Source organism: Ambystoma mexicanum, chromosome 4q (genome assembly GCF_040938575.1).
Source record: "Ambystoma mexicanum isolate Mex_15411 chromosome 4q, UKY_AmexF1_1, whole genome shotgun sequence".
Classification (NCBI taxonomy): Eukaryota; Metazoa; Chordata; class Amphibia; order Caudata; family Ambystomatidae; genus Ambystoma; species Ambystoma mexicanum.
In genome coordinates this window covers 382,704,450-382,728,667 of record NC_090928.1, presented here as the reverse complement: position 1 = coordinate 382,728,667, position 24,218 = coordinate 382,704,450, and the positions used below count along the sequence as shown (strand labels likewise).

The window sequence follows — 24,218 nt, the reverse complement described above, 5'->3', positions numbered from 1 at the left end:
CATTTTTCACAGGCTCAGACAGCAGTGAGACATGTAAGGTTCCCCAGATCTTATATGCCTTGAAGCAATCCTACTTTTGCAGACTCTGGACTCGAACAAGAGAGCTATTCCTTGGGTTTCATAAATCAAATGGGCCTGGACCTCACAGCAAATATATCAATGTTCTACAAAGCTTGCACGATCAGGTTGTCCTACCTTTCTTCTGTAGCCTCTGCTTCTTCCCTCCTGTTGACAGGAACCCCTGATTCTGCCCCACCCTTTGCCTTCCTGCTGCCCCTCTTCTCCTGCAACACACTCTTCATGTCGAATGGATTGGATCCTCCCACAGATTCTTCATCTTAGATATTCATCTGTAGCTGTCAAGGCAAAACTGTGCTAAGCACATGGTGTAGCGTAGCAGTGCATAGAGTAATTTCGGCTACATGGTTCTAGAAGTGATGCCAGCAGCAGTACATATAGAGCACACCATACGCTGTAACTTCAGTTCCTTTTTTCCACAGGCATTGGCACACTGTCTTGTATCGCTGAGAAATGTATTTCTTTGCAGCATGCCCATAACTGTCATGGCCACATGCCCCAGAACACAAAAACCACACCATCTAGTGATGGGGCAATGGGTCACTTGACTCACTGATGTCCCTTTGGGACCCATAAACACAGGGGCCCTGGCTGGGCTCAGTCCTGGCACCTTTGGTGCCAGGCTCATACAGAGATGTGAGCAGGAACACTTTATTTCAGTGCAGGAGTGCTTTTATTTTACAAGAACTTTCCAGGAGCTGAGACATCCTCATGTGCCGACTCATCGGGTGTGGCAGGCAGGCTGAACCCGGTATGCATGGCTTCAGAAGCTCAGCTATATAAGCTGCTCCATCCGTAAGTTTGGTGCTTCGCGTTACTGTGCACTCGCATGCAACGTGACGCTCACCGCTGCTTGGACCAGTTTACTTACCTTTGAAACCAGGAGTTCTCCTGCATACTCACCTCAAGGAAACCGGTGCTTCATCGCTTCATCTGCAGACTCATCTGCTGACATCCAGTGATCTTGATCCCGACACTGCAGCACCGCGCTTTGCATCCGCGAACTTGGACCCTGTGAAGAAGAAGAAAGACAAGGTTAGTACATCCGTCCTAGGGCTGCGCCGCATTTGAACCCTGCGCGCCCCCTAGTTAAAGGAATAGTTTGTTCAGAAATATTATTGGCCAAAAGGATGGCCAATAATAAATCAAATACCTAAAATATATATATTTTGTAAAGTCCCTATGCAAAGTTTCGAGCAAATGAAGCTCAAACTTTGAAATTGCAAGCACAAGAGGGCATCCATTTTGTGAAATGGATGCAACCTGTGCTTGCGTTTGCGGCACTAATGAAGCACAAGCCAGCCAGCTGTAGTAAACAAAAGCTACCACTGGGTGGCTTTTGCTTCATTGGTGCTGGACTCGGAGGACGGGGACCAGAGACTACAGGCAGGAAAGCTGCAGCTGCATCTCGGTAAGTGCTATTTTATTTTTTTAAATAAGCACTAGCTGCATTTTTTTTTCTAAGTTTTCCGGGCTGGAGGAGCTCCAGCCGCTTTGGGCTCCAAGCTGAATCTACCGCAAACATAAATACAACGTTGTTGTGTTTCCAAAATGCTGCGGTTTTTCTTTCTAAGTTTCTTGTGCTCCTCCAAGCCGGAGGAGCGCGAGAAACTTAGAAAGAAAGCACCCCGAGACCCAAAGTGAACGCCAAGGCAGGCAGAAACACAACGCGGTTGTGTTTCCATGACGCAGTGTTTCTGCCTACAGCGGCTTTCACTTTGGAGCTCTCTGGCTCCACGTGGGGAGCCCGAGAGCTCCAAAGTGAAAGCCACTGGAGGCAGAAACACAACACGTTGTGTTTCCGTGCCGCAGTGTTTAGAACTACAACATTTTTGTATTTGTAAATGCCGCAGTATTTACAAATCCAAAAATGTTGTTGTTCTGAATGCTGCAGCTTTCGCTGAGAGTCTCCTGGACTCCCTCAGGGTTGGGGGAGCCCAGGAGACTCCCAGCGAAAGCTGCAGCATTGAGAAGAACAACATTGTTATATTTGTGATTGCTGTGGTTTTCCAACCACGGCAATCACAAATACAACAAAGTTATATTTTTAATTGGTGCGCCTCAGCTTTTTGCCTTCATTTTACGTTTTCTGTGCTTCCCTGGGCTTGGGGAGCACAGAAAACGTAAAATGAAAGTGAAGGCAGCCTCCTCAACTCTGCTTAGGCTGCAGTAAGCAAAAGCTCCCAGTAGGGGGCTTTTGCTGCTTGTTTAGTGCCGCAAAGGCAGAGCCGAGAAGGCTGCCTGAATTCACAAAATGGATGCCCCCTAGAGCTTGCAATTTTAAAGTTTAAGCTTCATTTGCTCAAAACTTTGCATAGGGACTTCAAAAAATATATATATTTTAGGTATTCGTTTTATCATTGGCCATCTTTTTGGCCAATAATATTTTCTGACCGAACCATTCCTTTAACAACTTACTAGATACTGTACTGCTGCAGCTTCGTTCCTCGTTCGATCCGGCTGCTGCCTCAAGCTCTACAGCTTCTGCCGGGCCGGCAACATCACCTGCAAGGGAAGAACGCAAAAGAGCAAACATCAAAAGTGGAACAGACAGCAATACAAGACAACAAACTTTACAATACAACAAAAACAGACGAGGAAAGACAAAGGCAAACAGGAACACTTAACTGAAGTATAGTGGCTGATTCGCAGCAGGACTGGACTACCACTTGCAAGGGACCAGTGAAGGAACTCTGTCCAGATCATACAAGCGCCCCTTCCAGAGGCAGCAGGACGGAGTGCTTGCCAAAACTAATCAACAGGTGAGCTTTCCAGGGACAGCGCATCCCACGGGTACCACGGGTTGGGAGAAGGGGTCTGGAAGGGGATCAGGTGCACAAGCTGGCATACTCACGCCCCCTATTTTCCACGCAGGAGCAGTCCCGAGCAGCATCACCTATTACCACCATTCACCACATAAGCGTATAGGGGCGAATCGGACCCGAGCGACCTCACCCCCGGGAGGGCTGCAACCGTGCCTAATGCCTCTGCAGAGACCAGGTGAGCATAACATAACACCAAAACATCTGGTTTCAAGCGTTATTGGCACTGCATCTCCATGTCAGTCTTTTACAGACCTCCATATACTCTGTTCCTGGTGGCTGGGTTTGGATCACAACATGGTGCCTGCCAAGCTATCAACCCAAAAGGACTTTATGGGCAGCAAAGTTGGTGCTCAGTCGACTCCTTCCAAGCGTAGATCTTTGGAGGAGGGGTTACTTTCTGATACTGTAGCGCTGTCATGATGCCTACCCCCGGGGATCCAGACCAAGTCCAGCAACCCCGGAAGCAGGCATCATGTTACCCAGAGAAAGCCCAGCAACCCTTGTTAGGGGCTATATGGGTACAGTCCTGACGTCTATGGCGCCAGGCTCATATGGCGGAACAGTCCTGGTGCCAGAGGCGCCAGGCTCATATGTTAAAACTTACCTGATGCAGACCATGCTGCAAGAGATCCAAGCCCATGTGAGGCTTGGAAGGGACTACTTTACCTAGGGACTATTTTGTTACTTGGGTGTGGTTGTGGAGGAATACTTACGTGGGACTACTTTGGAGGCTATTTAAATCACGCCCGAAGGGCAGCACACGCTTCGCGTTATTCTGCATCCAGCAGCGTAGCGCTCAACGTGCCTGCAGTCAGCGTCAAGCCTCGTGCCATGCCCGCCTAGAGTCCAGACCGCCTAGAAAGAAGGGAAAGAAGAAGAAAGGTCAGAACAAGAACATTATTGGGTTTCTTACCTGATTCCGGATTCATCGCACCTTTGAACGAGAAAAAGACTTTATTTTAAGCACGGCGCTTCACCAGCAGCAGCGCCGCGCCATACTCACCGTTCCTCGCAGCATCTCTACGATCCGGCGCTGTCTACATCATTAAGTTGCCGCATTCCAGCCCCTAAGGGGGACAAGAAAACAACAAGGTGAGCCGAGGGGAAACAAATGAGGACAATCTCTTGCCACTATATACTTACCTGATTTTACCGCCGGAGGTATTATTCACCAGCACGCCAAATCTTCTTACGCCCCACCTGTAAGAAACGAGACAGCAGCGAGTTAAACTTTGGCATCATTTAACGGACAGTGTGGGATAGCACAGACCCTTACCAGAACGCTTTCAGCTGCCACAGAACTATCTTCATTTGGGTCTAAGCTGCAAGATAAACAAAGGAATTGGACAAGAGTGATTATTCAGACATTTTGAACTCTTTAGAACTATATACTTACGGCCCTTCGCCAGGACTTTTGGAGCCAAGATTTGTCTAGAACTCTTCCAATATCCTAAAGCCAGTGAAGTAACTGGCCATCAACGCGTTCCTCGCAGGATGGAGAGCTCATCATTCAAAACTATAAGGTGAGCTTTGTGAACGGGAAATTCAGAGGTGATAAATGGGAACGCAGTGAGGGGCTATTACTCAACTCCACGGGTGGCTAATTCCCTTTCTCCGCCTTTAGGAGACTACTTCTACGGGTCAAGCAGACGAAGCTAGGTGGGCAGTCCAGTCAGTCATCTCTGCACTACGCATCACGTTAGTGGAGACCGCGGCTGTCCAGTTCCGCCCGACACCCCTGTGGGAACCAGGTGAGCGTAACAAGCACCCAGTCCTGATAAAAGCCATTTGTGTGAGAGGGAGCCAGAGAAAAAATAAACACAAAAACATGTTGGCGTTCTCATTCCTGGAGGTCTGATCATGCGTCACCCTCCTCTTCTCATAAGAAAAGACGGTGATCTTCCATGAGAGAGGATAGGGATGAGGACGTGAAATATTCATTAGACAACCTGGTCAAGTTTCCCATATCCTCTTCCTCTTCAGTGCAGTGGGAGCAGTTAAAAAAGGAGAGGTTTTTCTGGAAGACGTGGAATGCCTTCTTCTAAATGCAGACACAGTGAACGGCAAAACACAATTTGTTTTGGAACTGTTGAATGTTATTTTGTTTAACAACTATTTCATATATCAGAGTTCTTACTATATACAAGAGTCAGGAACATCCATGGGGTCAGCAATGGCCCCATTATATGCAAATATCTTTATGTACAAATTTGAGAGAACATTTATCCTAGACCAGCACGAATGGGCCAACAAAATCTTGCTGTGGAAGAGGTATGTAGATTATATTTTTTGTATTTGGTGTGGGACACATCAAGACCTTCTATCCTTTTTTGAATACCTGAATTCAGTTCACAAAGGTGTCAAGTGTTTGGAGGTTGGGTCACCCATGTATGCCTTACACTTAAGGAGGGTAAAATATCCACCACTGTATACCATAAAACGACAGATGCAAACAATTTACTGCATTTCTCAAGTTTTCACCCCAAAGCTATGATACACAGCCTTCCCTACAGCCAAATATGGTGATTAAAAAGAATTGTCTCGGATCCAGTAGGGTTGGACACAGAATGTACTGAGTTGGTAGAGAAATTTAAGATGAGGGACTATCCAAACAAAGATTTGGAAGATACCAGACTAAGATCTGAAGAAGTCTCTAAAGACACACTGCTCTGTCCCAAAAACCAGACAAGGGAAACCCCACTCCTGTTCGTTTCCTCTAGACCAAGTTTTCAAATCAGCAAAATTGTCCCAAAAAACTGGAGCATGCTACAACATGACCCTTTACTATATACACTTTTCCCAAGACAACCCATGATGGCGTTCAAAGGGGGTACGAACTTTAAAGATAAAGTTGTGAGAGCGGAAAGACCTCTAAAGGATAAACCTATTGTCTTAAACACACAAAAAAGGGCATATTTCTCTGCCTTGGATGCAGCCACTGCAACAATATTCTGAAAGTTAAAACTATTTCTCACCCACACACAGGTCAAACAATTGTCCTCAGAGACTATGCTACTTGTCTTACAACGGGTGTAATTTATGCGATGAAATGTCCTTGCGGACATCTTTATATATGCCAGGCATCTAGACCGGTCAAAGAGAGATGTGCACAAATCAACCGTTATGTGCAATAATTTAAAGTCAGCAGTGGCCAGGCACTTTAAGGAACATCAACATACAATTGCAGAAATGAAATTCTTTGGGCTGGAAGTAGTCAAACGCCCCTAGACGGTGAGCGGGAGGGGGGTCATTTTAACTCCCTTCTCCTACAGAATGAGATGCTTTGGATACATTGTTTGGACACGGTACACCCGAGAGGTCTCGATGTAGAGTTTTGCTTACATTGTTTCATCTTAATTGACTGCGAAGGAGATGATCAACAGCCTTGTTTCACTTTTAACCATCCATTATTGCATTATAACTTTTGACACACTGTGTGTAATTCATTTTGGCCTTTGACGACATGTGCTCAATTGCACTGTACTGTGAGGACTATAAACATTAGCACATGCTTGTATATGAAGTGTTTGATACATGTTGATCTAGCTTATCTAATATGTCAACTGCTGCGGGTGCAAGATGTGAAGTGTCAATGAAGATAACTAATTGGACTATCTCCATTTAATTACAGTGTATTCTGACTAAATAGCTACGCCTTAGTGATATCAGTGTTAATTACAGTGTCTGTAATTGCATTAGTGAAACTTGTTACATGCTGTTTCGAATTGCAGTTTAATGATTTGAGTGTTGACATAATGTGTCCATAAAGTAGCCACTAAGAATATGGTGAATGTACCACTGGGAATGTTTTATGATTGACTCTCCGTCTTTCCAACCTATATAGATCTTGATATTGGAATTTAAAAATCAAAAAATGTTAGTATGATTTTAAATATGCGGATGTACTTTCCACTGAAGACTTAATGATTCTTTTTAATCAGGCAATGGTGTTGATCATTCATAGCAGAGCAATCCCCTCTACAATGTTACTTCGTTTTTTATGTCAGGTATGTAATTCCGAAAGAGCCAACTAGGATGGGACCCTAGAAGGTGGGCTTACACTTAATACGTTTGACGTATTCCACACTTATAGTCGTTAGGGGAGTGTCTATACCATTAGAGTGAGAGCAAGTTCTGAATATATCCACAGCCGCTACCCTCCCAATATAATCGAGGGATATGCGCTATTGTGGATAGTGCATTTTCTATTTTGCTCATGTTATATTTACATAAAGTGAGACACTCGTAGTCAATGCACGGCTTCCGGGTTCATCAGACAGAACACAGCTCCCTACACGCGTCTGCGGCGCACATCTAGATCAGATTTCACTCTAACAGGGTAAGTCTACCGTTTAACATGTTTTGATGTGAAAGTACTTAATGTGGTTGTCCCGCACTTAAACGTCTCGGCTGAAACCCATCTACATTCATTTTAGAGAGAAGTATAGAAGTGTGCACTCGCAGTTTATATCAGTGGCAAGCCAGCAACTTTAGAAAGCAACTTAAACGTTCAGGGAACTAACAGTGGATTGGCTTTTAAGCGTTAATGGACAAGGTTAGTGTTGTATCTCAACTGTTGGACAGAATACCTCTTTGAATAGCTTGTTATGAGATCTTAACAACTTTGTTCTCGCTTTTTCTCAAAAATTGCCCATAGATTGCTGGCTATAATTGATTACTCCTACTATATTCGTTTGAATGTCATTTGACTTTGAGGCCAGGTAGGTCCCTGCGAGTTGGGCTTTTACATCATGGCCACTCATAATATGCATGATCTTAACATGCCACGTGAGGGATAGGAGGGGTATAGAGAATTAGTTTGCTCTAAGAATACATAGACACATCCAGTTGGCTCTTTGGTATGTAATTGGATTACTTGTACTCCCTGCACTACCTGGAATAAGACTATATGCACAATATTCGCACTGTGGGTGCCAGAGTTTCTAGGGCTTAAAATTGTGGAAATGCAACAATTGTTGATATGAATTTGCATTCAAATTTCATAAGTTTGTTTGGGATTTTCTTGCAGTATGATTTTTGCTCTTGAAGAAGGGATACTTAACACGAAACGCGTCAAGCTCAATTCAGATTGCTTGGCCTCCAGAAGACATTGAAGCTATTAAATGATCTTCACTCCTTTTATTTCTTATTGTACAAAATTTGTCTGAAACCATTATATGGTTGACTGATTTGGGTAAAGAACTTTGGCTGTTGTACAGCATTTAAGCGTGCAGGGGACGGGAGAGTCCATATATTGGACTTTCTCCTTCTATTTTGTCAAATTTGTGATCTTGTGTCAGGGTCTCTTGTCCTCCCCCGCGCCTCAAATCTCATTTATACTTGTTAATTTGGATATAATTGATTATTATATATAGGTGTGCATTAACAACCCTTCCTGTTTGATATCTACTACCCAGCATTGGTGGTGGAGCCCAGGACCCTCTGTGCCTTCGTAGGCAGCTAGAAGCACCCCTGACATTGGCAGTCAATGCTGAGGTTCTCAGCCTCTGCTTCAATAAACAATACCCATTAGGGTCTCTGCACCAAGGGAAGAGCCCTTGACCACGATCGAGGTCTTGGCGCCTGCACATCAGAAGCAGATTTCATTGTTGACATGTGTCAACGCTGCATCATAAATCGCAGCACCCAGAAGTCACTTCAGACACAATCAGACAATGCAGAGCCTCTTTGGTGAGAAAGGTGGCACAGTCCCATACACCTTTGAACTAATGTCTGCATCCTGGAACCAATCCCCAAGCAGTTTCTCAGAGGATGTGGAAGCTGCCTAATTGGCAGCAGATTTGAGAGGTTCCATCGGTCTGTGTACATCCCCAAAAGTAGAGTATGTACAATCTGCCCCCTATAGCCATGCTACTACCAGAGAACTATAGAGAAATGAGTAGTCCCTTGGTGGGGGCTGCTTCCTCAAAACCAGTGACCCAGTATGATCTTAACCTACTGGATAAAGGGCTGTTGAGCGAGATCTTAGTGACATGTAGTGCTGCCATTGTGGATCCATGTAGGAATACCTGACAACATCCTTGCTTCACACTGGCCGTTCAGAAAACTGCTGAAAACATGTGTATCCCGGTTTCTTATTCAAGCACCTTACTCTAGAGAGCTTGGTGCAGGCAGGCGCCTCTGGGTTGTAATCTTTCACTTTCCCCTCCCCTTTGCACAATAGGGAGAGCAAGAAGCTGGATGTGATGGGGAGCAAGGGATTTGTTTACACACTTTGGACTTTTCCCTAAACTTATGAAAAAAGTTGCAAGTGGTACTCTCTGTAGCTCCAGTTCATTGGAGCAGTACCACTCGCTTGGCAAAAGATTTTCCTCCCAAGAGAGGAGTCAAAAACATCTTTCAGACTGTCAACTTCCACCACAATCATACTCTGCCAGCCTCGGCCTTCACCCAACTGTTGGGCCTGATCTCATCCCGCTTCTTTGTGGTGTGAGAGGCATGATTAAGGATGAGATCGCTCTGTTGACTTCTGTGTACTCAATTGTTTATTTTTGGCCACAATGATGGATCACCTTCAGGTGTCGTGTGTGATGCAGCATCTCCTCTGATGAGCCTGGCGAGGCTCCTTGATGGCAGTGGAGCAGTTTTGGCAACTGGGGCTGGAGCTCCTGGGGGTAAGAAGTCTCAAATAATGGGGTTGGGGTGCACAACTGAGCAATCTCTCAGTAAACTAACTTTGGTCCTCAGCAGAATCCAGGTTTCACATCAGCCTGCTGCAGCTGAGGGCAATCAGTCCAGAACTGATGGCCTCCTTACATTGTTTCAGGGGAAAAGTGTCCTTATTCTGACTGATGGCACAGTGGCCATGCACTACCTGAATAAGAGCATTGATGTGGGGGTCACTATCCCTGTGCAGGGAAGTAATGAAGATGTTTTTCTAGATCATATTGTCCCAGTTTTGGCAGCCTATCTTGCTGGGCGAGAACATTATTTCTTTTTTTTTTTATAACTGAAGGGTAAGCTCATGAACAAGTGGAAGGACTTGGGAGCTAATAATACTTGAAACGAGTGGGAAGGCGTCCTGCCACTTACTTTAGGACCGTTTACCTATATGGTAAAGGCTGAATTTCTTTTCATGCTAAGTATGACAGTGGCTTTATTATTTAGCTGACTGTCATAGGTATTCTAAGAACATGAGCAAGAGATAAACCCTTTTGGAAATGCATCATAGCATACTTTTATTATTCAGCTAGTGCTAGTAGGTGCACAACATATTTTATGCTTTTAAAGTTTTTTCAAAAATATATATAAAAGATGCTATTTCATAATATACATCTTAAATCAAAATACATTCATTTTGTTTTGCAAATGCATTAGAAAAAAGAAAGTGAGTGACAAATATGATTGTGACAAACATTCAACAAATGCAAAAAAGTGTAACAAATGTGGTATACAGAATCACCATTAGTAGTGTTTGTTTGTGTCTTGAATAGAACATATATACAAGACAGTATGGTGTTTGTAAGCTCTAGAGGAGACAGGGACCTAGTCGTTGGTCAACGTCAGGAAACAAATCGGGTTATGAAACGGGATTGTGGGAGTGTAGCCCTCAAAGTTATGTGACCCCGTGACGTTTCGGCAATGAGCCTTCTTCTTGGGCCTCGACTTGGTCTCCCCTGTGTGTGGAAAAAAAAAAAGAGAGGGAGAAAATAAAAAAGATTCTAAGTAAAATTCAAGGGCAGACTTGCTGCAGAGTACATCTAAAAAGAAAGATGAGTCTAAAGTTTGTTTGACCTGCATGCATTAAAAATTAATCAGGACCAATATGGGTACAACAGTAGAGTTGTCCTGGTGCTTGCTGGGCACTTAGGTACTAACCTGGAAAGAGTACAGGGTTCTGAAAATGGCTTCAAGGAGATGGAGGCGGGGAGTACTGTTAAACTCTCCAACATGAGATTTCTTATAAGTATAGGGTTGTGCGTAGATTTTTAGTCTACTGCAAATACTGGAAGGGAAACATGGAGACAGAAAACAAATTGTCTCTCAGTCATGTGTTGGGATTTAAAATCACTGCTGTTAAAATAAATAGACAGAGTAACCATGCAGTACCTGGGGTACCTTGGTGTTCAGCCCGCAGAAACTGTTGTGCTGAATTCTGCGGGGAGGCAGTCCTCTATACATGATGCCTTGATATTAAATATCAGGATTTGGAAGTGCGGTCACACATCGCGTAACAGGGTGCTGGGGACAGCTGTGGGCCGTTCCTTCTATTTACTGGATTACCCTGAGAGAAAATAGAATAGGATAGGACGGCAACTGATTAGTGGAGGTGCCGAAGTTTTTACGAGAAATCCACACGTGCGGCTGAATGCGCACGTTTGTTTCACAGCCCGTGTGTCCTGGTTGCTGGTGAGGATCAGCTCGTGGGGCCAGGAACGCAGGGTCAGAATCTGCCGTTCCTGGTCCCCACTTGGTCTACCTGCCAGGGGTCTCTCACCTGTGGTGTTTGGCGCTGTGATGCTTCATCTGGCTGGGGGGCTGCTACGAATGCGGCGGCTCGCGTAGCTACATGGAAAAGGAAAAGAGCTGTAACTCTATATATACAGTGCGCATGCGCAGGGGACCTCTGTTTGAGTCTCTGCGCATGCGTACTTTGTGCGGTGTCCGTGGGTTGTCATGGCACCCGTAAAGGAACTAGCTACGGTACGTTTAGCTATGACCCCTCGTACCGTCTTATTTTGTGTATTTGGGCCGTGTATACTGAAACAGTGTTTATGGATAGGTACTAATGAGGGCTGGACATCCCCCTTCTTTAACGTTGTTTTAACGTCTCATGGCTCATAAAACGGAGGAGAAGAGGAGAGGTAATGGGCTCATTGGGAGTGCAAAGTTGTGGTAAATGAGAAGTGTTCTCAGGAACGGATGTATCTGTACTGAGGGATACACAATAAAGAATCAAAAGCGCAATTAAGTTGGCTGAGACCACATATATGAGGTGACAATAAGATATACTGTATCAGTGTTTATAACATATGGAATTGAAAAGGGGGATGTCCAGCCCTCATTAGTACCTATCCATAAACACTGTGGGGGTGGTGGGGTGGGAGAGCAACTTTTCCTCTCTAAAGTTGTCTTGAAGTTTCAGTTGAGTCGGGAAATTCAGCTTGCCGCCCTCTACCCTCTTCTCACTCCTCAAAAGAGAGACTGGTCCATGTTCATGACCCTATGAGGGCATGCCACTTTTACATTTTGAGAACAGAGCACATAAAAAAATGACCTGCTATTTAAAGCTTTCGGTGGAGCATGCATGGAAAGAGCTACGTCTAAGCAGACGTCTAAGAGCGAAGTCTAAGCAACTTGGAATGATATGCTGTAGCCGGGTAGGAAGGTCTGAGGGGCCTTCGGAAATAGTGACCTCACTGGAGATGTTTCAAGCAGCTACCTTGGCTTTTCCTCCATACTTTTGAGAAGGATTACTACTTAGATGTTCAATCTGGCAAAGATGCCCGCTTTGGAAGGGCAGTTAAAAAGTTTTCTGCTGCAAGTTCATGGTCCTCCCTCTACTCCATCCTCTATATGATCGGTACCTTTTTGGGAGTCTATCTAAAATAAGAGATCTAAGAGAGGATGCACTTCATTAGAACAAATGACTACCTCTGGCAATGTGTTTACTGATGAAGTCTTTTCCCACAGCGTCCTCTTACCCCATTCCCACTCATCCTGCCCCTCATTTAGAAACCTTGTCCCATCTTAATTGGCCATTCTCTCAACTGCTGAGCAATGGAGGTCTCTGGGGAAAGGGGCCTGAGGTCATGGAGCATGGAGTATTATTGCCTTTTTACCACACAGATCTAAAACCATTGCTTGGGGCCTTGCCTGCTTCGTATGAGGGCGCCTGCATTTCCAGCTCCATTCCTCTATTCCCACCAGTGGGTGACTAACAAGCAATATTCAGAAGCGCTCTGTGGTGGCAAATCAATACTTTCTAAAGAAGGACCACCAAGGCAACTGAATATAAATCTGTCGCTATTTACAGTGTTTAATGCTGGAGGGCAGGCTTGGTCATTTCACCTTCCAAGATAATTAAAATGAAGACATTTGTGGCACAGTTCTTTGCACTTATCTTTGCTTTTCGCCTCAGGCCTCGGTGCGATCCAACAATGTAGAACAGGAGCCCGTGCCAGGTTGCTTGGGCTGTCATCCGAGAGCAGAGGCTGCTGGTCGGAGAGGCCAAGGTGGGTCCGCACAACCTGGAGAGCAATACCACATGCCTCTGTGTGGCTGGCTGCTGCACCCGGAGCTCTACCTCGAACGAGCTATGGGCTCAAAACCATAAAGTAGCACAGACCTGGAGGCACCTCGCCACGCTGCTTCCACTGGCCAGTCATCGGTGGCGCGTCCAACAATCTGAAGCTTACTCGTTTTTTCAAATAGTTTGTTGAAGCAACAAACTATATTTTTTAAAGTGCAAGCTCCAGGCTCCCGTCCAGGGCTAGGGGTCGCAGAATTATGCCAGGCATCTCTGGAGAGACGGCAGAGGTCGCTCTTGCAACCTCTAGCGACCCCCGTTTGACGTCCCTGCAATGCACTGTGGGCTTTGGCAGTGGGTCTTTTGGGAGACGCAAAGGAGTAAATCTACAATTGGAATCTTATCCCTGCTTCCAGCACACACACTCTAGGGAAAGTACTATACAAGCCGGAACCCAATTACCTGCAGGACCATAACTGTTAGATCGGTGTGCCAGTGGTGAAGGAGAGAGCGTTTGATCAGGATGCTCACGCACATAGACATTCCTGAGTGGATCACAATTTCTTTGAGCGGAGGACCAAGAGGGTGAGTGAAAATAACCACTGAAAGCGGACTCGGGGAACAGAGTTCTGAAGAAATTAGCAAAAAAAGTGCCACAATGGAAGGGCAGGACTTCTGCCTGATCCAAACATGGGCTGCCAGGCTTTTTTGTTTCACTGTGTTGTAGACCCGCAGAAAGGAAGCAAAGATTGTCATAGTCCCATCAATAACAAGAGACCTAGACCAGGGAGAAGTGATAGTGGCCCATATGCAACAGAACACAACCACAGACCTCGCAGCCCTCTGTACAGAAGGGACAGTGTGGGTGTGGCAGTAGGTTGGTAATTGATTTGCTGGAGAGTTTTGAAGGAGAGAGCCAGAAGCAGGCCTCACTTGAAGTTCACAAGGGCCAAGAAGTATTAGCTATGGAGATCATAGCCATTGAGGCTGCCAGTTGGCCAGAGACCCTGCCTAAGAGTCTGAGACTGACCTGGAGGTGACCTAGAGGTGTATACCAAGGCTGGTGGGAGAGACCTCAATAATGCACCCTGAAGAGAAATGCCATCGGCACCCCTGACCATGTCTTCCAGGCTTGCTAGAACAAAGTGCTGGTCCATCCCTTCCTTGAACTGAGAAACACTATGCAGCTTTTGTGTCTGAGGAGGACACAGTAGCGCTAAGAGCACAGAGGTTGAGGTGCAAAAAAACGCTGACCAAGTGAAAGGTGCACCATATCCCTTGACAGAATTAATAGCATGAAAAGGGTTGCATGTTCCTTTCAGTATACATAGGATGAGAAGGGCACCATATCCCCTGTAGTGACCGGATAACCGCACACCAGCAAGCAGTGGACCACGATCCTCCTAGTATGGCTTACAAATATTAAGTGAAACACTATACTCCTGTAAAACAGGGCTTGTTGACAGAAATGTCTGGGCACTGTATCCCTAGGGCCAATCTGCGAAATGCGGCTGGGTACTGTACCCCTATGACTGTGTTGTTGTGTGGTTGGAGAGCCTGGCTACACCAGTATCTCCCAGGGTGGACACTATCAATTTGCCCATAATAACTGCACTGCCAAAGTCTAAGCAACATCTAGGTGGCCGGCATTTCGCCATGCAAGCTCCCTCCCTATGTAATCCACTGCATTCCTAATTTGCCATGAATAGAACTGCAATTGATTCTGATGATGCTTCAAACCATCCTCTTCTCTCAGGCCTTCTAAAAAGGTAGTCTGCCCACTTCCAGCCTCCGCCATCTTGGTTTCACATGCTCTGAAGCGACCTGCCCGATACTAGAAAAAAAACCTCAGTAAATTGATATACCACTTTTTCTGTTTTAGCTTTTTCCTCTCACTTTAAAAACGACTTTACAGGAACACTCCCATGCATCAGTGTTTACAGGAACACTGCCATGCATTAATTGTTAAAGGATTGAAGTAATCACCAGTGGCACTTCGAGAACAACAACATACATGTAAACCTATATCTTAAATAGCCACAATACTGAGCCTTCCAGATGTATTCTGTGTGGATCTTTGTTAGTTATTCTTTCACACTGTTTTGTTTTCAAAACAATGACTAGGGCAGTTGAGCCCCCCGTCACAAAACAAAATAATAGACTTCAGAGAACCCTTCTTCAAACTGAAGTGCACTGATGCAATGCAGTGGAACATTGCTCAATTCACAAATGGTACATCTGAAAATAGTTTCACAGTGATATTTTGACCTTCCATCATTGCTTCGTTCTTACATGCTTTCTAGCTTGCCTTATTTTTCCCTTTTTTCATACCTTCTCCTCTTTGTTTCTATCCATCTTTCTGTGATATTTCCTTTCTTTAATTTTTCTCTCACTTTTTGTTCTTCCTTTGCCTATTCCTGTCAACCTTTTCTTACTGTTTTTATGTCCATCGTCCTCCCCTTTGATCTTTCACTTTTTTCTATCAGTTCCATTCATTCACTCCTTTCTTTCTACATCTTTTTTGTGATTCCTTTTATTACTAGTTATCTAGCCCTTGTCTTTCTTGCCACCAAGGATTGTCTCTTTAACCTTCTATTATATTTCTATTGTCTCTTTTGGTTTTCTTTCTTTTTCTCCACACTAAGCATTAAATAATATTTAGCCTGTGGTGTGTTATTTAAATGACCACTATTGCGTCAGTTTGTGAGAATGTGTAGATAATTAAAAATGAGTCATTATTTTTACAAACATTTTGTTCTTTTTTTCCCACAGTTGATGAGGATGGCATGGACTGCATGGACAATGAGAGGCGACCGCATTTTCCACAATTCTCCTACTCCGCGAGTGGACGAGAATAAGCGCCTTCCATTATGCGGTTTGTCTTGCCACGTCCGTTTATCTCTCTGAATGTTTTCTCAACATCACCATAAGTACTCTACTATTGAAATCAGCAGAGGCACTTTTCAGAGATCATTCCAAATGGGAACGTCTTTCCAACCAATTCTGTTACGTCATTTTTTTTGTTTGGTTTTGTGCATGGCCTTTGATATCAGTCTACGGCTTCACGACGTTGCTTCATACTGTTATGGATAAGAGAACTTCAAGAAGTCATTGTCTTACCTTTGGAAGCCAAGAGACCAAGGACTCGAATTTTCTAATATACATGTGCACAAATGATAGTCTCTTTTGGACACTCTGCCATTCCTCCATTCTGGTATTTCAGAGGAGGCTAAAACAGAAAATCGGTTACAGGAGACATTTGCCTCATTCCACGAAGGCCAATCATGAGATTCATTCAGTTTGGAAAGACTAGTCAATATTGGTGGCTTGCTTTTGTGTGTGCTCGTCCAAGCAAGCCGTTTTTGGGCAGCTGAGCTGTACAATTCATACTGCATTCAACATATCACTCAAAGGGTTGTCCCTAATCTATCGGGGCTCTTTCGGAAACACTCCAGAAAAGGACTTCTTACTGTTGATACAAACAATATATATTTTTTGTATTACTCCTGTGAAACTACAGATGAAGAAAGATGATGAGTTGCTGGTCTGTCATCCCGTTACTTACACTTCCAGATGTCATGTGCAGTCCTACAACTTTAAATACATTTGAAACAAGAAGTGAAGGCACAAGTGCGACATAGTTGATTTTTTAAAAACATTTTTAAGGGTCTTATATGATTTGCACCATTACTGTTTTTTATGCTTTTCATAGTTTATTTTTCTTGATCTACATCACCACCTCTGATGGCTGAAGAATGTAGACAGGCATAATGATAGAACTGCTTTTCACCAAAATGTTTGCACCAAGGTAAACGGGTGTTTGCCTTTTTTTATGGTGTGTGTGAATTTGCATTTTTCCAGTGTTCAACTTTGAATGTTCCCATTTTTTTGTATTACCACAGTAGTATTTATTTTTTAGTGATAAGGATTATATGAGACATGTTTGCAAACGCTGCTACAACTTTCAAAAGAGGCTTATCGCATTATTATTTCTCATGTAGAGCATGCATACAAGCTGGCTATCCTCAAAACGAATGCATTTTTCTCACAGGAAATGTTGGTTCTGAAAATGGACATATTACTTGCTGTTGGGTTACAGTCAATTGGAACAGCCCAGATCCACATGGCGAACCCGTTCCCTAGCCCCGAGACCTATTAGCATACAAAAGTGAAATAGCACTTAGTTCAAATGGTGGTTCCAGGAACTGTTTCCATTCAATTTTGTAAAATATTCTGTACGATATGAAGGACAAAAACAACGGACTAACCTCTGGAAACCAGAAGGACACAGTTTAAATCAATGCACTTTACTCAGAGCACGGTCTAAAAAAGTGGATTTACTAATTTGTAGCCATCATAAGGGTATATGTTCACAAAACTAAGAGATTGGATTATCTAGGAAGTTAAAAAATCTCGTTAGGATGTGTAGCATCTTTTATTGCCATGGTACCCAAGAGTGACAAACGTCAATGCTGAGCAATTATGATACAAGCATTCCCTTTTGTTGTCCGTTTCTTTACTAACCACCTTACCTTCATCTGGGCGTGTTTTTCACCAGTGGTTTCTCTGCGTGCAAACTGACCCTCAAAATATTGCTTACATATCTTGTTCATGAATAATTCTTAAACACTAGAGGCCTGGAATTCCTCAAAATAAGCATAGTTTCGCAAGTATCCTATTTTTGCCCTTTTCACAAATGTATTTTGATTTGAGGTTCTGTAGAGCTACTGTAAGTCATTGCTTTTACCAGAACCACATTCTTTCTGATAATGTGATATTTAAGTAATGTGATTTCAATGTTTGAGTAAGTGGTTTGAGATGGATTGTTTCTAATAGGGGACACAACAGTAGAATGATACTGGAAGGTGGGTGTAATGTGCTGTTGGTTGACAGGATCTTAATGGCAAAGGATTTCAAATGGTATTTGTGGCAAGGCAGCGAAATCAAACAAAGGTGTATTGAAACAGGTTTTTTATACTTTATTATTTTTTTTACTTTATCTTCATGAGAATGTTCCTTTGATATTATAGTTACTAGTCACTGTACTTCAAGGTAGCTCACTATATCTTTTGCCCTGTTCTGGAACAGTGTATATCAATTGACCTCTGTTGAAAAATTCGTATTTGCCCCCATAAATGTCATGGGTTTGGCAAAAAGAAGCCTATTGCATTAAAAGAAAATGGTGTGACCTCCAAACATTTTAAAGCCACTAAAACAGTTTTGGAGTAATCTCCTCTGCCTTAAAATGTTCTCGTGTAGTTTTCTCAGTAACCTTGTCCAGGCTCTCCTTTGGTATGTTCTTTTTGTTGCCGAGTACAGGCTTTGTAAACAGGAATGAAAGGAAACTTAATGTGAATTGAGGCTTTTTTTAACTCTAGTGAATAGATTCCACCATCTTGTTTATCTCCCGCCCAGCCCTGCTTATGCAGAAATGGTATCTCAGTCCATGCACCTTTGATGCCAAGGAGAGGATAGACACTTTGGACCCCAGCTTGTATTCAGCTCTACAGAGTATATTACCCTCTGTACGGCAGCCATTATAGAGGAAATAGACGCTCCTGTTTGGATTTGGCAGGTTTTGCACATAGCTTCGCTTTCCACACAAATCCATCTTCCAACACATTCCTCTTGCTTAAAAAGCATTTAATTCAATATTTTTTTACTTGTGTTTTCCACTTTATTTGTGACTTCTTAAAGCTGACTGTTCTTGCAAGGGGCCATGTGCTTCTCTGAGAGTACAAAGTAAGGTAAATCCTTACCAACTGCAGGGTCTATTTGTTACACCTCAATGAACACACTTTGCTGCTACTGTTTGTACTCTTTGCAGTAGAAATTCCTTATATTGCTCCTGGTAGTGCATTACAGGATAGCATGAATTGTAAATTATTTATTTAAATGAAAAACAACTTCTAAATTGGTAATCAAATTACCTTCCTGTGGTTTTTGTCTGTGACACTTTCTGTCCTGACTAGTTCTTACATTAGATTTCTGCAAGATCTAGTGATATGGTTTAGCAGACATGACTTGGGGACACAAGAAACTGTATTAACAGTAATGTTAGTCCTACTTAAAATGTTGACTTCCTTAAGTAAATGACCCACAAGGGTGTGAAATAAACTGTTTTTGTACACTGTACATCTTTAGTATTTTTACACGTATATGATAGGGATGCACATTATTTTCCTTCGTACAGGCAGCTTAAATAAAGCACTATGTCAATCTGCCAAGTTTCTATTTATTAATACAGCATTTCTTTGGAGAATTCCTGGCAAGTTCTCTATGTTTTACCTCAAAGCACCGTGCTGCATACAGTCACTGCTCAGTTAATTGCACACTCTGATTTAAGAGATGGTTAGGCATACCTAAATGTATCCCAAAACCGCTTTCAATTTTAGGAGACTGCAATGTGCAATGCTCGTGAGCAGAGGAATAGTGTAATGCCAGAAACATAAATGTGTGCTTGTCTGGTAAGTCACAATTAAAAAATGTGTTCATGTTCACAGTAAACCCACCTACCTAAGATATGCATGGATTAACTTCTAAGACTTGGTGTCAAAACATTCCCTTATATACATAGAAGGTTTGAATGTGGCTTTAAATTAGTAACTCCTTTCTTTTCTATCATTCCCTCACCTATCCCCAGATGATGGGATCCCAACTATTGTGAAATATCATGAAGTATTTGCCGTGCTATTAATATGGTCTAACTGGGAATGGAGAGGTGGAGCTTAGAAATCTACAGGATGGCAAAGCATTTTGGTTTGCTACTAAAGACGTTGCTCTGAAGTAGGTCTACATGAGGGGTTCATTGATGCTGATTGTGATTCACAGTTTAAGAAGAGACCTCCACTACCCACCACTAAGGGCGATACCCATGGAGTTTGAATTTTCCCCTGGGTAAGTGCTAACTTATAAATGGCCTTACTGCCAATCGCCATAGCCATAGAACATGCCTTGTGGAATTCAGGAGTTTAGTGAGTCTGTAACCACCCTCCTCTAAATAAAAGAAGATGCTAGGGAATCGCAATGTGCCAAAAATTGTGCCTTTTGGAGGAACTGACCAGGCAGATAACTGGCACCCGTCTTCCACAGGCAAATACGAGTGCAAGCAGTGTTGCAGTGTGACGGAGAGAAGCAGGGGTCATGTTGGCCTATGTGCACTCAGTCTTTGTTGGTTATTGCAGGACCAGCAGGTGGGGCTAACTCAAGAAGATCTGCCACACATGTGCTCTTAAAGAGCAGTTACTACTCACTATAGCCTGTATTTTCCAGATTGAAATACGTCTAAGAAGCTAGAATGAGTTTCTTTGTTTCTCAAATTCAGCACTAAAAAGTGAAATGTGATTAAATAGCAGATGTTAAAAAACAAATGGAAATTCCTCTGAGCAGCATTTTAGTTCATAATGTGTTGGTGTTTCTGTCACTGCTGAAGGGGACTAAGCATTGGCAAATCGGTCTTAACCTTGACCAGTCTGTCTTAAAGGGAGAATCTATCTTGAAATGCTAGAGTACAGCTGCTTTACCTGTTGAAGAACAACATCAAGACTGTAATTACATGTTTTCTAACAGGATCGGAAGGGGAGGAGTCTGGAAAGGTGGGATGTGTATTTATATTTTGCAGTACCTAACCATGCTTTATTGTTTTTTAGGTGAGGAAAGGATTTTTAATGAAGCCTTACCATTTAGGATCAAGTAAGTGTATCGAATTACAAGACACGCTCTAGATCTGAAAAATATGTATTTAATGCCATAGCACTTGCACATAGCAATAAGAGCAATCCCTGAATCTCCTATCACCAGCAGTATTATTTAACTCTCAGGTCACAAAAACAAACAATTTTAGGCTGATAATAACATACTCAATCTCAGACTAGCTCCTTCCTGCTCATCGCTCATCAAATATTGACGGATAAATCATCTGTTGAATTCTCCTTCAATACCCTAGGAAATGGCTTTAATTTCCATCAGAACAATGTGTCTCTGCAGTGTTCAGATCCAGCTTATAATACCCACTTTCACCTTTTGGAGATCTCAAGTGTAAGAGCTCCATGAATATCGAGTGATTCCATCTACCACTAATACAAATGTAACCTGGACTGCCCCCAAACACAAAAATCCAAAGGCACAGAAAGCCTTTTCAGGACTATGGACAAAACTGCTGCATACTGGAACATCACGAGGATCCAAATCTGTGCAACTGGTGCTCAGCCCATGAGCTGACCCTAAACTGCTTGACATTCTGTTAGCACCTGTTTTCTACCAGCTAAGTGGGATATCCGAAAACGTCAATATTCCACCTAGTTTGCCCGGTTCTCTGCCTGCTAAGTCATCAAATCAGCTTAGTCCCTTATTTTCTTTCCTCCATGAATACACAAAGCTAACTAGATGTTTAACCAAAGCAGTGCTCAACAGTTCCATCCACTCTGCATCTACATACCTACTGCAATACCGTACACTGAAGTTAGCTGCAAGAGCTCGCTTTTCTCTACTATTATGATTGCATTATAGCCTAGCCACCTGCGGGACAGAGCTGGACATTCTGGTGGCTGGGAACTCCAGCAGAATCCACAAGTAGCCTGCTGCGCTTTATGCTGGCCCACTGGGGTTTACTCGAAAATACTGGGGGAAAAGGCTGAATGCACATTCAGTGCGCATTCGGCCCAGTAGAAAAGATTGAATCCCATAATACCGAACAAAGAGTGCAGGGGTTGCAGGGGTGTTCCCTGCTGCTCCTCTAGATCAGTATAATGAGCTGTGGGGTTTGTGGGGGTGTCCCCTGCATACATTAGATGGACAAACAACTGAAATCTAAAAAGCTTGAATTACAAAATGTAAATACGCGGACTTCGCAGTTTTGGCCCACATCCAATCCAGGTCCTGGAAATAGTAATTTCCTATCACTGATATGTGTAATTTCTTTTTATTGGAAGAATGAAATTGTGCAAAGCCTTGTTCCCTTAAAACAAAAAATGTATCAGCATCTCAGATGGTGTCTTACAGTACTAAGAGTGATAAATAGTTATTTCATGGGAATGCAGGGCTGGAATGCTGTTCCTGGGCTAAGATGGCTCGTCTTCAACAAAACAGAGGTGGTGATGGCTGGAAAGTTTAGAATTAATCTTATCCACTGGCATTGCTCTGGGCAAATCTCCAAACCATCATTCTTCAGCTGCCAAGCAATTATGGGAAGGGGAAAGACCACATGCAAATCAGACTTGTTCCCACCCCCAAAAGGGACAGTCCAGCCCAAACTGCTTGGTCACATCCCTTCTGGATGAGACCACAAGCAACCCCAGAAATGTTTTGGCCTCATACTGGAATTCTGTGCTGGTGCCTACGTGGCTCTGCTGTGCTCTCCGAAACTGATATAACACTGTATGGAAAACAGTTGACATCAATGACAGGCAAGGGCCATCTTCTCCACCTGAAGTGAACAATTACCTGCCGGCTGCAATACCGTAATACATGCTTAGTCTCCAACTATGACTTTCCTTTAACATTGTGAACTTTTTGATTTATGAAACTTCTCCTTACACAACAAATGATGGGATAAGCATACAGGGCACTGTCCTGTGCAACACTGACTGCACTGCGCTTTGCACTGAAAACTGTTTTCAGAGCCTTTTTATCATATCTATTTATTTGTGTCCATTCACGCAGCAAACCTTTACATTTTGCAGACACGCCTCTCTCAAATGTCTTACTCAGAGGTACACAAACATGCTTTATTGTTGCTCATTTTATATCTTGGGTACAAAAAAACCTCTGGTGAAATTAAATATTTTAGTACAAAATTGCTAATCAAATTAGCGTGTCTGCTAATCAAGAAATTCTGGTAATCAATTTCTGAAAATGTATGTATGCATTGTGTTTCATCCACATAGGACATTTTGTGAGCAGGACTTGCCATCACCATGCATTAATAACACGAAGGGGAGGGTGTGTGTGTGTGTGTGTGTGTGTGTGTGTGTGTTTGTGTGTGTACACTATAGGATTTAACTGTAGTTTATCATATTTAAAATAAAAGTAAAGTGACAGTGGATTTGTGGATACAGGAGCTTTTATGTGTTTATTTAATGGACCTTCTAGATTCAATGTAAATCCATTTCTACCTAGCTTTGGCTGTTTATTTTATTCTTGTGGTGATAACTGATATTTGTATGAAAATTGGAATGCAGCGTATAATTGGGATACTTCAATTTAATAGCAATCCTGCTGTCTACGCAGAACAACATAAAACAGGGAGAACGGTTTGCATGGGAATAGAATCTCATATGACCCTAAACAAAATGTGATCTTGTCACATTTTCTATAAATTCTAATTTCTGGCTAAATGTTCACAATACTCAACTTGTGGTATTGTTTCGGTCGTGTTTTTGTTTCCAGGGTTTAGCCTTGATTCTTAATATGCACTGCACTAGATCAAAAGCTGAAAGCAAAATAATCTTTACTATGTTAGACCACAGAGCCAACTGAAATTGTATTTCTCTTGTAGATTATTCTTTTGTGTTCCTGAGAACTCATGTGGTGCACATTTGTAAAAAATAATTTCTCATCGCAAGCTTGAGTCATTATGTGACCAAGCTCTCTTTAGGTTTTATTTATTATTTTAACTCTAGGTCCTAAGGATCTACAATCTGATGACTTCCTTGAAGACTGAATTTTGAAATCTTAATTTGAAGCTGTCTACAGGACTGGTTACAGTGGAGGTTTGCAGGATGAAAATGTGTGAGGTTTTGGCAAGTGGGGAATGAGGTACAGGAGTGTTTTCCTTATGAGAAAGTTCATCCTGGCTATGGTGTCACTGTAAAGTTTAACCTGGCTACGGTTTCAGTGCAAATGATGAACTGAATGAGTTTGAGGTCACTATCTAAGCAAGGGCGGAGTAGAGGAGGGCAACAGAGAAGGTGTTAGAGTTCCATGAGATTAACTGGCCAGAGATTGGTTGCCACCCAGTGAAGCATTGTGACTTTCAAGCCAGTTAAAGAAAGTTTGGAAGGGGGTAGGATGATCACAAATTTCAAAGGATGCAGAGAGATTAAGTAGAATGAGGAAGAATGAGTTGAAAGCACTGGGTAGTAAGCTGGAAACGTGGGTGAACATCA

General features: G+C 43.0%; 1 protein-coding gene across 2 annotated transcripts in view; it reads left to right on the top strand.

Moving 5' to 3' along the window:
- Positions 1 to 19,336, top strand: part of AKT3 (AKT serine/threonine kinase 3) — a 2,870,184-nt gene extending 2,850,848 nt beyond the window's left edge. For both annotated transcript variants that reach the window (XM_069607962.1, XM_069607961.1), the window contains one exon: positions 15,886 to 19,336. In XM_069607962.1, the coding sequence (XP_069464063.1) occupies positions 15,886 to 15,971 (86 nt within the window). In that variant the 3' untranslated portion in view covers positions 15,972 to 19,336. The remainder of the gene's footprint in view (positions 1 to 15,885) is intronic.
- The last annotated feature ends 4,882 nt before the right edge of the window (positions 19,337 to 24,218 follow it).